We start from the raw sequence: 14,009 nt of genomic DNA on the forward strand, positions 1-14,009 counted from the left end.
TTGTTAATGTGTAAAAGTTAAATATTAAAAAAATATATATTTTGAATTTCGCGCCCTGCACTTGAAGTGGCTGTTGTCATAAATGTACAACTAAATACTCATCATAAAACATTTCTGAAAAATACATAGTGTACAGCAAATGAAAGACAAAGATCTTGTGAATCCAGCCAATATTTCAGATTTTTTAAGTGTTTTACAGCGAAAACACAATATAGCGTTATATTAGCTTAGCACAATAGCAAACATAACAACAGCATTGATTCAAGGCAAAAATAGCTATAACGTATAAACCACCAAAATATATTAATTGTTTCACTAACCTTCTCAGAATTCTTCAGATGACAGTCCTGTAACATCATATTACACAATGCATATAGAGTTTGTTCGAAAATGTGCATATTTAGCGGCACAAATCGTGCTTATACAATGAGAATAGTGTCCATAACGTCAAGCAATCTGTCCGGCGCCATCTTGTAAAGGCACCTTTTCTTATCAAACTATTCATAAACTTGACTAAAAAAATACAGGTTGGACAGCAATTGAAAGACAAATTAGTTCTTAATGCAATCGCTGAATTACATTTTTAAAATGAACCTTACTGCGCAATACAGGCTGCGATAACGCAAGGCTACACTGCAGGAAATGGCGTCTTATGCATTTGACATTTTTCAACAGAACAATGAATTATCAGCATAAATAGTTCTTACTTTTCGATGAACTCCCATCAGAATCTTGGGAAATGTGTCCTTTGTCCAAAAGAATCGTTGCTAGGTTGGAGAACGTCGTCTTCAACGTTGCAATTAGCAGTAAACAATAGCCATGTGGGCCAGAGATACCCAACTTCCTAAAACGTCACGAAAATAAATACCCAAAAATCGCAATATACTGACATAAACTGATATAATTCGGTTTAAAATAACAACATTACGATGTCTTCAACACCTATATCGAATAAAAACAGAGCCGGATATATCTAGGAGCTAATACGGGAGCTTCTAAAATGACATGCCAAGACCCTCCCTGCGTCAGAGCGAAGAGTGGAAAGATGGGACACTTCGGTTCCAAGCAATTTATAACCTTTGGGACCTACGTAGAAACTCCATTTCAACTCTCCCTATTCGCTGACACCCAGTGGAAGGCGTATGCAGTGCATCTCAACCAATAGAGGACAGGCAAATTAATACACAGGTCTCAGAACAGCCAGCAAAGTTCTGCATTCTGACATGCACATAGGAAAATTGCTCTAAGTCCAGTTCTGTTTCACCCACAGATATAATTCAAACGGTTTTAGAAACTAGAGTGTTTTCTATCCAATAGTAATAATAATATGAATATTGTACGAGCAAGAATTAAGTACGAGGCCTTTTTGAAATGGGCACCTTTTAACTGGCTACTCAATACTGCCCCTTGAGCCCAAAGAGGTTAAAATAATTTTGCATCGTATGCATTACTCAAATGACATATTGGCAAAAATATATCCAAATGTTGACCCCAAGTGTGCAATGCCACCAGAGTCCAGCGACTGTGACACACATGTTTTGGTCATGCCAATCTTTGAGTGGCTTCTGGGACCCTATTTTTGAGGCACTCTCACATATGTGTAATATATGTGATACAAAATTGCTGTCATCAAGGCCAAGGGTGGCTACTTTGAAGAATCTATATTTTGATGTGTTTTAACACTTTTTTAGTTACTACAGTATATGATATGTGTTATTTCATAGTTTTGATGTCTTCACAATTATTCTACAATGTAGAAAATAGTAAAAATAAAGAAAAACCCTGGAATGAGTAGGTGTGTCTAAAGTTTTGACTGGTACTCTAAATCTAATTGAAAATCTGAAAATGGTTGTCTAGCAATGATTAACAACCAATTTGACAGAGCTGGAAAAATTCTGAAAAGAACAACGGGCAAATGTTGCACAATCCAGGTGTGGAAAGAGAGACTTACCCAGGAAGACTTACAGTAGTAATCGCTGCCATAGTGTCACGTTCTGACCATAGTTCTTTTGTGTTTTCCTTGTTTTAGTGTTGGTCAGGACGTGAGCTGAGTGGGCATTCCATGTTGTGTGTCTTGTTTTCCCGTTTCTATGTTTGGCCTGATATGGTTCTCAATAAGAGGCAGGTATTAGTCATTGTCTCTGATTGGGAACCATATTTAGGAAGTCTTTTTTGTGTTGGGTTTTTGTGGGTGGTTGTCTTCTGTCTTTGTGTCTATGCACCAGATAGGACTGTTTCGGTTTTTCACATTTGTTGTTTTCGTATTTTTGTAGTGTTCACGTTTATTGTTGTAACGTTTGTCTAAGTCGTTCTCCTCCTCAGACGAGGAGGAGCAAGGATCGGACCAACATGCAGCGAGGTATGTAGCCATAATGATTTAATTAAATTGACAAGACGAACACTGACACGAAATACACTTGAATAAGCTACAAAACAAGAAACGATGTGAACAAACCTGAACGAGATAACATAACGCACGAACAGGAACGAACACATACACGAACACAAACGAAACAGTCCCGTGTGGTGCAACAGACACAGACACAGGAACAATCACCCACAAACAAACAGTGAGAACAGCCTACCTTAATATGGTTCTCAATCAGAGGAAACGTCAAACACCTGCCTCTAATTGAGAACCATATCAGGCAACACATTTAACCCAACATAGAAACACATAACATAGAATGCCCACCCCAACTCACGCCCTGACCAACTAAACACATACAAAAACAACAGAAAACAGGTCAGGAACGTGACAATTGTCTTAATTAAAGTCATGATGAACACTAACTACACTGCGTCTTGGTCCGATCCCTGCTACACCTCCTCTTCAGACGAAGAGGAGGAAATCTGCCGTTACACATAGGTACAAATTATCGACTCAGGGGTGTGAATACTTATGTAAATGAGATATTTCTGGATTTCATTTTCAATACATTTGCAAAAATTTATAAAAACATGTTTTCACTTTGTCATTATGAGTTGTTGTGTTTAGATGGGTGAGAGATTTTTTTTAATTTTGAATTGGGGTTGTAACACAACAAAATGTGGAATAAGTCAAGGAGTATGAATACTTTCTGAAGGCACTGTAAGTTGTAAAAGCCAGGAGGTTTGTCATTAGTGATCGATAACAATACTTTTTCCACCTCTCCTGCACTAACTTGACAAAATTCTGATTTATAATGCTTTTATATCTTTCATTTGTTTTTTTATGCATGAATATGATGCCCCACTTTGCCAATGAAGAAATCATTAAAATAATTGGCAACATCAAATGGTTTTGTGATGACTGTGCCATCTGATTCGATTTTTTTTCAGGCCATAATTTCATTAGAAGTACTATTTTTCCATTATTGTTTATATCGTTGATCTTGTCTTCTTTCTTCTTCTTTTGTTGAGTTTAGTTATTTAGACGTCATTTCACAATTTGCAGTAAGTCAGACAGTCAGATGCACAACCATACAGTTTTTCAATTCCTCATCAATTCATGGAGCCTTAACAGTTCTAACAGTCAGTTTCTTAACAGGTGCAGTTTGGAAAAAACACCAGGGCTTGATTGTATACCAGCAGAGGTATATCAGACCTTTTCTTATGTACTCAAAGATCCATTATTACCATGTTTTAATTACTACTATAAAAATTGTAGCCTTTCAGTTACTCAACAAGAAGGTCTGATTTTATTACTACTGAAACAGGACCCAGGTGGTAAGTATAAAGATCCAGTCCATTTAAAAAACTGGAGGCCTCTAACACTTCAATGTTGTGATATATACTGAGTTTGCGCTGTTCATTACAGAAAATGATTTAATGGCTTTAGAAGCTTCTGATAGGCTAATTGACATCATTTGAGTCAATTGGAGGTGCACCTGTGGATGTATTTCAAGGCCTACCTTCAAACTCAGTGCCTCTTTGCTTGACATCATGGGAAAATCAAAAGAAATCAGCCAAGACCTCAGAAATAATATTGTAGACCTCCACAAGTCTGGTTCATCCTTGGGAGAAATTTCCAAATGCTTGAAGGTACCACGTTCATCTGTACAAACAATAGTACGCAAGTATAAACACCGTGGGACCACGTAGCCGTCATACCACTCAGGAAGGAGACGCGTTCTGTCTCATAGAGAGGAACGTACAATGGTGCGAAAAGTGTAAATCAATCCCAGAACAACAGCAAAGGACCTTGTGAAGATGCTGGAGGTAACAGGTACAAAAGCATCTGTATCCACAGTAAAACAAGTCCTATGTCGACATAACCTGAAAGGCCACTCAGCAAGGAAGAAGCCAATGCTCCAAAATCACCATAAAAAAGACAGACTACGGTTTGCAACTGCACATGGGGACAATATCGTACTATTTGGAGAAATGTCCTCTGGTATAATGAAACAAAAATAGAACTGCTTGGCCATAATCGCCATCGTTATGTTTGGAGGAAAAAGGGGGAGGCTTGCAAGCCGAAGAACACCATCCCAACCGTGAAGCACAGGGGTGGCAGCATCATGTTGTGGGGGTGCTTTGCTGCAGGAGGGATTGGTGCACTTCACAAAATAAATGGCATCATGAGTAGGGAAAATGATGTAGATATATTGAAGCAACATCTCAAGACATCAGTCAGGAAGTTAAAGCTTGGTCGCAAATGGGTCTTCCAAATGGACTATGACCCCAAGCATACTTCCAAAGTTGTGGCAAAAAGGACAACAAAGTCAAGGTATTGGAGTGGCCATCACAAAGCCCTGACCTCAATCCCATAGAAAATTTGTGGGCAGAACTGAAAAAGCGTGTGGGAGCAAGGAGGCCTACAAACCTGACTCAGTTACACCAGCTCTGTCAGGAGGAATGGGCCAAAATTCACCCAACTTGTTATGGGAAGCTTGTGGAGGGCTACCTGAAACGTTTGACCCAAGTTAAACAATTTAAAGGCAATGCTACCAAATGCTAATTGAGTGTATGTAAACTTCTGACCCACTGGGAATGTGATGAAAGAAATAAAAGCTGAAATAAATCATTCTCTCTGCTATTTTTCTGACATTTCACATTCTTAAAATAAAGTGGTGATCCTAACTGACCTAAACAGGGAATGTTTACTAGGATTAAATGTCAGGAATTGTGAAAAACTGAGTTTAAATGTATTTAGCTAAGGTGTATGTAAACTTCCGACTTCAACTGTATGTGCCTCATTGTTAGTAGTAGTTGCGACTGTATTGCCATGGCACAGGCGGAAGTGGAGGAAATGTTTGCCCCCTAGTCCCCGGCAAGATGGCCATCTCTAAAGGGGGCTGGGCGATTATTATGATGGGAAGTCCAATAGCTCCTCCTCATCCCCTGTTTTCTGTCTTTCTAGATTTTTACTGTCCCACCCTAAATCCCCATTTAGATTTTACCTCCAAATGAGTGACCTTTTTTCCCCCATTTGAAGACTGCAACCCTTGGACAATTCTGATATGGCAGGTGTAATAGTGAGTTAGTAAGATATCTCTCTGATACTTGTATTTGTCTGTCTGTTTGATAGAGTCAGAAAGAGATTTGATAGGGTTTTAATTGTGTACCAGAGTAATTCCACTCCAGATAGAATGAACTCCCTCTCCGTCTATATCATACTGGGTGAGCTCCTATACATATCAATTTCCTCATTGACTAATTAGAATTGTCTTAATTGTTCATATACATTTCCAGTGGTGTAAAGTACTTAAGTAAAAATACTTTAAAGTACTACTTAAGTTGTTTTTTGGGGTATATGTACTTTACTATTTATTTTTTTGACAACTTTTACTTTTACTTCACTACATTCCTAAAGAAAATAATGTACTTTTGACATTTTCCCTGACACCCAAAAGTATTTTGAATGCTTAGCAGGACTGGAAAATGGTCCAATTCATGCACTTATCAAGAGAACACGTGGTCCCCAATCCCTATTGCTTCTGATCTGGCGAACTAACTAAACACAAATGCATCATTTGTAAATTATGTCTGAGTGTTGGAGTCTGCCCCTGGCTATACGTAAATGTCTTAAACAAGAAAATGGTGTCGTCCGCTTTGCTTAATATAGGGAATTTGAAATTATTTATGCTTTTACTTTTGATACTTAAGTATATTTAGAACCAAATACTTCTAGACTTTTACTCAAGTCGTATTTTACTGGGTGACTTTTACTTGAGTAACTTTCTATTAAGGTATCTATACTTTTACTCAAGTATCACAATTAGATACTTTTTCCACCCCTGTACATGTCAATGGTCAATTATTGTCATTGATACTGTGCATGATGATATAACCCGGTCTGAATTTTGATTAACTGCAGTGCACTCTGCATAGGCTACACTTTTTAAATATGTTTAGTGTAGCCTATTAGTTGAATGTGAGAATGGGGTAAAATGTCACTCTTAAGAGAACATGTTTAGGTGGGTTTATTTGAGTGCTATCTACTCTTGTATTTTTCTTGCCATAAGCTCATAACCTACAATCATAAGCATGATCGTAGGTTGTGTGGAGTCTTGTTGTGAAGGAAAGGATCAGAAATGGCAGGAAAGGACATGCGTGTACATTCCTCCTACCCCCATGGGGATGATATCCATCTACAGACTCATTAGAGACTGTTTCCCATTCCTCTGCCCACTGAGTGTATATACAGTAATGTTGTTACTGCTCTATGTCCTACTCCTGAATAGTAAACAGAGTTAACTTCTGATCACATTGATCAATGATCCTTTTTTTTCTTCATCAGGTCTAACAGCATTGATGATCCAGACTACAGACTCTAAAGGTAAAACACACACACACACACACATACTCATATACACATACTCATATACACACACTCATATACACCTACAGAAATGTCCAGAAATAATGAGCTTCCTTCTTTCTCTAGGGTCTCCCAATATCAGAGCGGTTCTGTCTGTTTGGCCCCCAGGATCAACCATCTACTTAAGGGAATCTGTGGCCCTGAGATGCAGTGTGGAAGCAGGTGCTAACTATTCTTGGACCTATCACTGGTTCAGACACACATCTCACAAACTTGTGACCCCAAACGCTAGACACATGATCAGTGGTGACAGTTACTCCATCACTGGGGTTGCCAAGGCTGACGGTGGTAGCTACTGGTGCCAGGCTGAGCGGAATGGCTCAACCACACCCTTACTCAGTGACCCCGCCCACTTGACTGTGTCAGGTGAGACAACCTTCAGTCTAATCACTGTTCACTGATTGGTTGGATGCAATATGCATACTGCTATTGGTATCAATGCACACATAACCTCATCAAGGATGAGTAGCCATTTGCTGTTATGGCATTAGTAGAGTGAGTAATCCTGAAAATGTCACCACCACTTATTGTACCCATCTCTCTTGCAGAGCTGACCCCACCCTCTTTGGCAGTGATCCCCAACAGCCGACAGCACTTCCAAGGGGAGCGCTTCTCTCTCCAGTGCCCTGCTGTGTCTGAGAGCAACTCCACAGAGAGTAACTCCACAGACTGGACATTGTGGCAGCTCACTGACTTTGGAGTTAGGTCTGGGTGTCAGACACTAAAGGGCACTGTCAGGAAGGAGGTTCCTGGAGCATGCAGCCTCTCCTCTCTATACAGTGGGTTGTACTGGTGTGAGGGCAGCAAATGGCGCAGCAACACGGTCAACATCACAGTGAGCTGTGAGCCATATCTGTATCACTGATGTCTGATACATAAGCAGCATTGTGATCATGTGGTTGGGGGGAAATAATGCCATGTGCCTGTGGAAATCGAGATTATGCATAAGAAAGAAAGTAAGATGCACTATATGTAATGGTCTATGCCTATGCCTATGGTCTAGTGTCTTCTTTTGTGTCTCACAGATGGTTCCATGATCATTGTTGGCCCTGCTCACCCTGTCACAGAGGGAGATCAGGTGACTCTGCATTGCCGGTACTGGTTCCACAAACCTAACCAGACCACCTTCTACAAAGACGGAGTAGAGGTTGTTTCTCTGAACGTCACAGAGATGACCATTGACAATGTGAACGGTGCAGACGAGGGCTTCTACAAGTGTGCTGAACCTGAGGAGAAGTTGGAGAGCCCAGAGAGTTGGCTGTCTGTGAGAAGTAAGACCAAACGGTTGGGCACAACTGCGGCCCAAATATTTTACTGCCTCCCAATACTGCTTGAAATACAGATTAACTTCATTTTACGTTGCATTGATTTTTTATGCCTTTATTTTAGGGAACTCCACCTCAGAAGAGAGAAACACATTGTCCTCTGAAGGTACAGTGTCTACACATAAAACCCTTCAATCAACTCAACCCCCCTCCTCCAACACACACACGCACGTGTGCGTGCACACTCGACTATATGGTTTCATGTTTTCCCCATTCAGGTACCTGGATATGGGTGTTGCTGTTCTGTTGCATTGTGGTTATCCTGTTGCTTATTCCTGTTGTTATGTTACTGGTTCGTCACTACAGGTTAGTAGTTATTACCTTCAACAAATATCTCTGTTTACTAATCACATTCAATGGACATAAAAACACTCTGTAGTAAGCAGTAAACTCTGTATGCGTCACTAACCAGTCTGATATTGGATTCAAGGTCTTGTATGTGGTGTACCCGCAGCTGTTTCTCCTCCAAAGAAGGGCCACCCCCAGGAGAGGCACCCCAGACCAAGCAGGATGTGACAGAGGTACAGTGGGATCTGGGCTGGATGGAGATGGCCAACCTGTTGGACAAGCAGCAGTACCCTGCCACTGCCAGCTAAACTCTAGCACTCAAACCAGAGACTAGTGTGCTTTACACTATACAGAACATACCAGAGGAGGCTGGTGGGAGAAGCTATAGGAGGACAGGCTCATTGTAATGGCATAAGTGGAATAAATGGAACGGAGTCACACGTGGTTTCCATGTGTTTTATGTGTTTGATACTGTTCCATTTATTCCATTCCAGCCATTACAATGAGCCTATCCTCCTATAGCTCCTCCCACAAGCCTCCTCTGGTACAAACATTAATTATCCTTTGTATCTGTTTCTCACTGTTTCTGTTTCTCACAAGAGTTTTTCTTTTATCTGGTCAAATTAAGCAATAAAGAGGATGTACAGTATGAGTTAAAAAACTATTGTGTACAAGCACAATTTTTCCATCTGTATCATTAAAGTCACTCCACCTTCATGTTACCTGTTGGTGAACTACTGATGAGTATCAGTAATGCCGTTTCTGTACAGTAAATCCCTTGAATCCCATTTGAAAATAGAAACAGGTGTGAAATAGTAATCTTACTGCAGACAAAAACATATTTTCTATTTAATGTGAAATTTGAGGCTTACTGGGAGAAAATTCATTTTCACCGATATCTGCACAGCTCTAGGACACCACGGTCACTACTGTTAAAACAGAAGAGTGATTGCAACAGCTGGTGAGTTTTACAATACTTTCAAATGTATTTTACTCACATTATTGTCCTATTGTTTAATTGGTATTTATTATCCAAAAGCATTGACTTGAGAGTTAAATCTCTCAAATAGTAAATATAAGAATTTACACAACCACAGTTTTGCTTGTTTAAAGGGATGCGACCCTTTTTTTCCAATTTTCGCCTAAAATGACATACCCAAATCTAACTGCATGTAGCTCAGGCCTGCCTGTAGCTTAAGCAAGGATATGCAAATTCTTGATACCATTTGAAAGGAAACACTTTGAAGTTTGTGGAAATGTGAAATTAATGTAGGAGAATGTGAAATTAATGTAGGAGAATATAACACATTAGATCGGGTAAAAGATCATCCAAAGAAACAAAACGGTGGATTTTCTTTTTGTACCATAATCTTTGAAATGCAAGAGAAAGTCCATAATGTATTATTCCAACCCAGGTGCAATTTAGATTTTGGCCACTAGATGGGAGCAGTGTATGTGCAATGTTTTAAACTGATCCAATGAACCATTGTATATCTGTTCAAAATGTTGTATCAAGACTGGCCAAATGTGCCTAATTGGTTTATTAATACATTTTCAAGTTAATAATTAATTTCAATTAAGACATTAATGAGCAAGCTACGACGGACATAGTCAATATAACTATTTGTTCAACACTTTTGAAATGTACAGCGACAGAATTCAGAACATGGGCTGTTCTTACAGTGTAACGTTACTCCTTGTACAAGTTAGAACCGTAGGATAAATAAATGGGGCATATAAACAGACAATGAAAGCTCTTACAATATTCAATTACATTTCTCTAAAACAGGTTTTAGGCTATTTGTGCACCACCAAGTTAGAACACTAAGAGGTGAAAATAGACCACATTGAACGACGTTTGGGTCTTTGAGTGTCAAAAAAGATACACATCATATAACACTATATGGTGCGTTAAATAACACAATTATTTTATAGAATGTTGTGTGTGCTTAATTTGCACGCGCAAGCCAAGCACCACAAATACTATCAGTAGCACTGTCAAAGCTGTACAAAAAAGTAGCCAAACAAGCACACACCAGCCACGAACGATGTGTTTACAATACCACGTTGGTGAAAATAGACCGAATTATTAGGGTGAGGCACACGCGCTACTAACAGCTTACTGCACAATATACACTTAGTATTACTTTCTTAGCTACAGTATACATTTCTTCCTTGCATATTACATAATTTATGCAGCAGCATACAAGGCATTTTTGGACTCACCTTTTGAAGGTGGCGCAGCAGCCCTTTGTAGGCAAATTTTGTCATTAAAGTCTGGCATTCTCTGGATTTATGATGGGTACACGGGGGAAAAAACAGCCACTCCATTGAATAGCAGACTAACGTTAGTGGGTTCTTGCTATGCTTGCAGTTAGCCACTGATTCCGTCCAAACGATTCATTGTTGTGTAATTTTTTTGTACAATTGCCGAGCAACGACACGTTTTATCTATAATTTCTCTTCATTATTTTTCTTCATGTGACACGGATTAAAAAGGATTTGCCAGTAGATTTCGACTTGATGATGACTGCTATCTAAGACTTTGAAAGTAAGTCCAATCAAAGCTACTGTAGATATTTATTTTATTGGGAAAAATAATTGTTATTTTCATTTCACATTCAAATACAATTGCAAATTCAGTGCATTACGTTGTACATAACATGGATTCATAAAAACAGTATCAAAAAGTACCGTAACAATATAAAAATAGCAAAACTCGTACGTTCAAGATTAGCATGCTGTAACGAACGTCGTCGGGAGAAGGAGAAGAGGACCAAGGTGCAGCGTGGTAAGTGTTCATTTTAATGTTAGAAAATAAACTGAACACTGAAATGACAAAAACAACAAAGAGAGAGAATGAAACGAAACAGTTCTCTAAGGTATACACACAAAACAGAAAACAACCACCCACAACTGTCACAGGCCGGCTCATAGCCTGTGACAAAAATGAGGGGACACGAACAACAGGTAGCCAATTAAAAAGGTTCTTTATTCTAAACAAAAACGATTAACTTTAAACAAAGAAAAAGGAATGAGGTGTGGAAGTATCATAATGTAGGGTGTATGTAAAGTGCAGGGATGCATGAATCTGTGTGTGTGAATATGACTGAGTGAAAACGATGTACAACTACAAAGGAACAACAAAACAGGATCATACCTGGAGGAGCAGAGAGAGAGAAGTGATTAGTGAAGCAGTTTAAATACCCTGAGCCCAGGTGGCTCCAATCACTAACAACCTTCTGCCTGCAGGAGGAACCGCCCCTGCAAATGCAGAGGGGCCGTGACACCCCCCTCCTTAAAATGAGGGTCCCACCCTCAACCCAAATTTCTCCAACATATTCAAAACAATCCCAATTTCCCCAAAAAGAAAAAAAAGGATACCAGTCCCGGCTCCTAGCAGCCCCGTGTCCCCCAGCTGACTGTCCGCCCCTCAAACTCGGCAGCCCTGGTACCTGGGGAGCAATTTAAGAGGAAAGAGGCGCAGACAGCCCGTAGGGGTCAGCAGAGAAAAGATACAAACTAGGTTAAAGGAGCACGGGACAGAGCATCAGCAATGATATTATCCTTACCACTAATGTGTCTAATATCAAGGTTGAATGGTTGCAAGAACAAAGCCCAACGCATCAGGCGCTGGTTGGGATTTTGCAGGGACCTCAGAAAAATAAGTGGGTTGTGGTCAGTGAACACAGTTAAAGGGGTCAAACCAGAACCAACATAGACTACGAAGTGCTGTAAAGCCCAAATGAGACCTAAAGCCTCCTTTTCAATTACAGAATAATTTTGCTGATACTTATTACATTTCCGGGAGAAGAAACTGACTGGACACTCAACATTGTCATCATTCTCCTGGAGAAGCACAGCCCCAGCACCGATTTGACTGGCGTCTACCTGCAATTTGAAAGGTTTCCCAAAATTTGCTGCTGCCAACACATGGTGCCAAACACAAAAGAGCCTTAACTGCATCAAATGCCTCTTGACACTGGGTGGACCAGATAAATTCAGCCCTGGCCTTCAACAGATTGGTCAGTGGGGACACTACTACCGAAAAGTTTTTACAGAAAGCTCAGTAGTACCCCGCCATTCCCAGGAAGCGCATCAGTTCTTTCTTTGTGGAGGGCTGTGGGAACTGCTTCACAGCCTGAACCTTTGCTTCCACGGGACAGATAAGTCTCTGACCAACAACCTTGCCTAGGCATGTGACTGACGCTTTGTCAAACTAACATTTTGCCAAATTAATAGTCAACCTGGCCCACACCAGTCTTTCGAACAGGGCTTGCACTCTCCGAACATGCTCCTCCCAGGAATCTGAGTAGACGACCACGTCGTCCAAATACACGGCACACCCTTCCAGACCTGAGACAACCCGATTCATTAGCCTCTGGAAGGTGGCTGGAGCATTCCGCAAGCCGAAAGGCATCACTTTATAAGAGAACAAACCAGATGGAGTAAAGGCAGCAATCTCACAAGCTCTTTTAGTAAGGGGTACTTGCCAATATCCCTTTAAAAGATCAAATTTGCTAACATACTTTGCTGACCCAACTTGATCAATACAGTCCTCCATCCTAGGAAGAGAGTAACGGTCTGCTTTAGTAACATTGTTAACTTTTCTATAATCAGTGCAAGGTCTGAAAGTGGAATCAGACTTTTTGACCAAAAGACAGGGTGAAGACCAATTTGAACAACATGGCTCCGCAATACCACTTCCCAACATATACTGCACCTCTGTTTCCAATTGCAGTCTCTTCTCCTCAGATACAAGATAAAATCTCTGTTTGATAGGCTTAGCATCTCCGATGTCTATATCATGCTCAATTAAGTGGGTTTGCGATGGAATGTCAGAAAACAAAACAGGGTAGTTTCTAATAAGAGCTACCAATTCATCACGTTTCTCAGAGTCTAAATGCCCTACCAAAACCCCAAGGTTTTGCAAAGTCTGGGAGTTTTTCAACCGACCTTGTAAGACCTCATTCGAAACCTAACTTCCTCCTCCCCCCCCCCCCCCTCCACCAAATTAAAGCAACAAGATGCAGTGACTGGAGTAGCAGTCAACGCTAACCTCACCGCTGGAGTGCCTTCAACTTTGCTTAGATCATGGGAGTAATAACATTTTAACAGGTTCACATGGCATAATTTAGAGGACTTCCAATGACTAGGGGTTTCAATAAGATAGTTCAAATCTTACACTTTACGCAACACAGTGAAAGGACCACAGTATTTTGCCTGAAAAGGTGAACTTACAAGAGGCAGAAGAGCAAGTACACGATCACCGGGATTAAACTCACGCAGCTCAGCCTGTCCGTCATATTTCATTTTCATTTTCCGTTGAGAACATTTTAGTTTCTTTGGCCAGTTCCCCAGCCCTATATAACTTCAACCTAAAACCATTTACATAGTCAATAAGGTGCTAAGGTGCTAACGCAGCATGTGCATCTATTCATCTTGGTCTTCTTGCCATTGTAAATTATGTACGCTCACTGTGTACTCCAAGTGGCCAGTGTAGACTGATAAAACTGCTTGGATTCGGTGGACTGATATAGGGTGAATATCATTTTGAGATTATATTTAGTATATATTAATGTAATAGACTGCCC

The 14,009-nt window shown here is 40.2% G+C and overlaps 1 protein-coding gene across 1 annotated transcript; it reads left to right on the forward strand.

The window, feature by feature from the left end:
* Nucleotides 1-5,426: 5,426 nt before the first annotated feature.
* On the forward strand, nt 5,427-9,045 carry LOC129869275 (uncharacterized). Its single transcript, XM_055943634.1, has 6 exons — nt 5,427-5,601; nt 6,722-6,760; nt 6,869-7,168; nt 7,351-8,073; nt 8,192-8,233; nt 8,346-9,045. Exons 1-4 carry the CDS (start codon nt 5,571-5,573, stop codon nt 7,665-7,667), a joined length of 687 nt encoding a protein of 228 aa, XP_055799609.1. The 5' UTR covers nt 5,427-5,570; the 3' UTR covers nt 7,668-8,073; nt 8,192-8,233; nt 8,346-9,045.
* The last annotated feature ends 4,964 nt before the right edge of the window (nt 9,046-14,009 follow it).

This window comes from Salvelinus fontinalis, chromosome 14, assembly GCF_029448725.1.
Source record: "Salvelinus fontinalis isolate EN_2023a chromosome 14, ASM2944872v1, whole genome shotgun sequence".
Classification (NCBI taxonomy): Eukaryota; Metazoa; Chordata; class Actinopteri; order Salmoniformes; family Salmonidae; genus Salvelinus; species Salvelinus fontinalis.

Coding starts and splice junctions, on each gene's coding strand:
- LOC129869275 (XM_055943634.1), top strand. CDS start 5,571: ATGAACTCCCTCTCCGTCTATATCATACTGG. Junction 5,602..6,721: donor CTCCGTCTATATCATACTGG/GTGAGCTCCTAT, acceptor TTTCTTCATCAG/GTCTAACAGCATTGATGATC. Junction 6,761..6,868: donor CCAGACTACAGACTCTAAAG/GTAAAACACACA, acceptor TTCTTTCTCTAG/GGTCTCCCAATATCAGAGCG.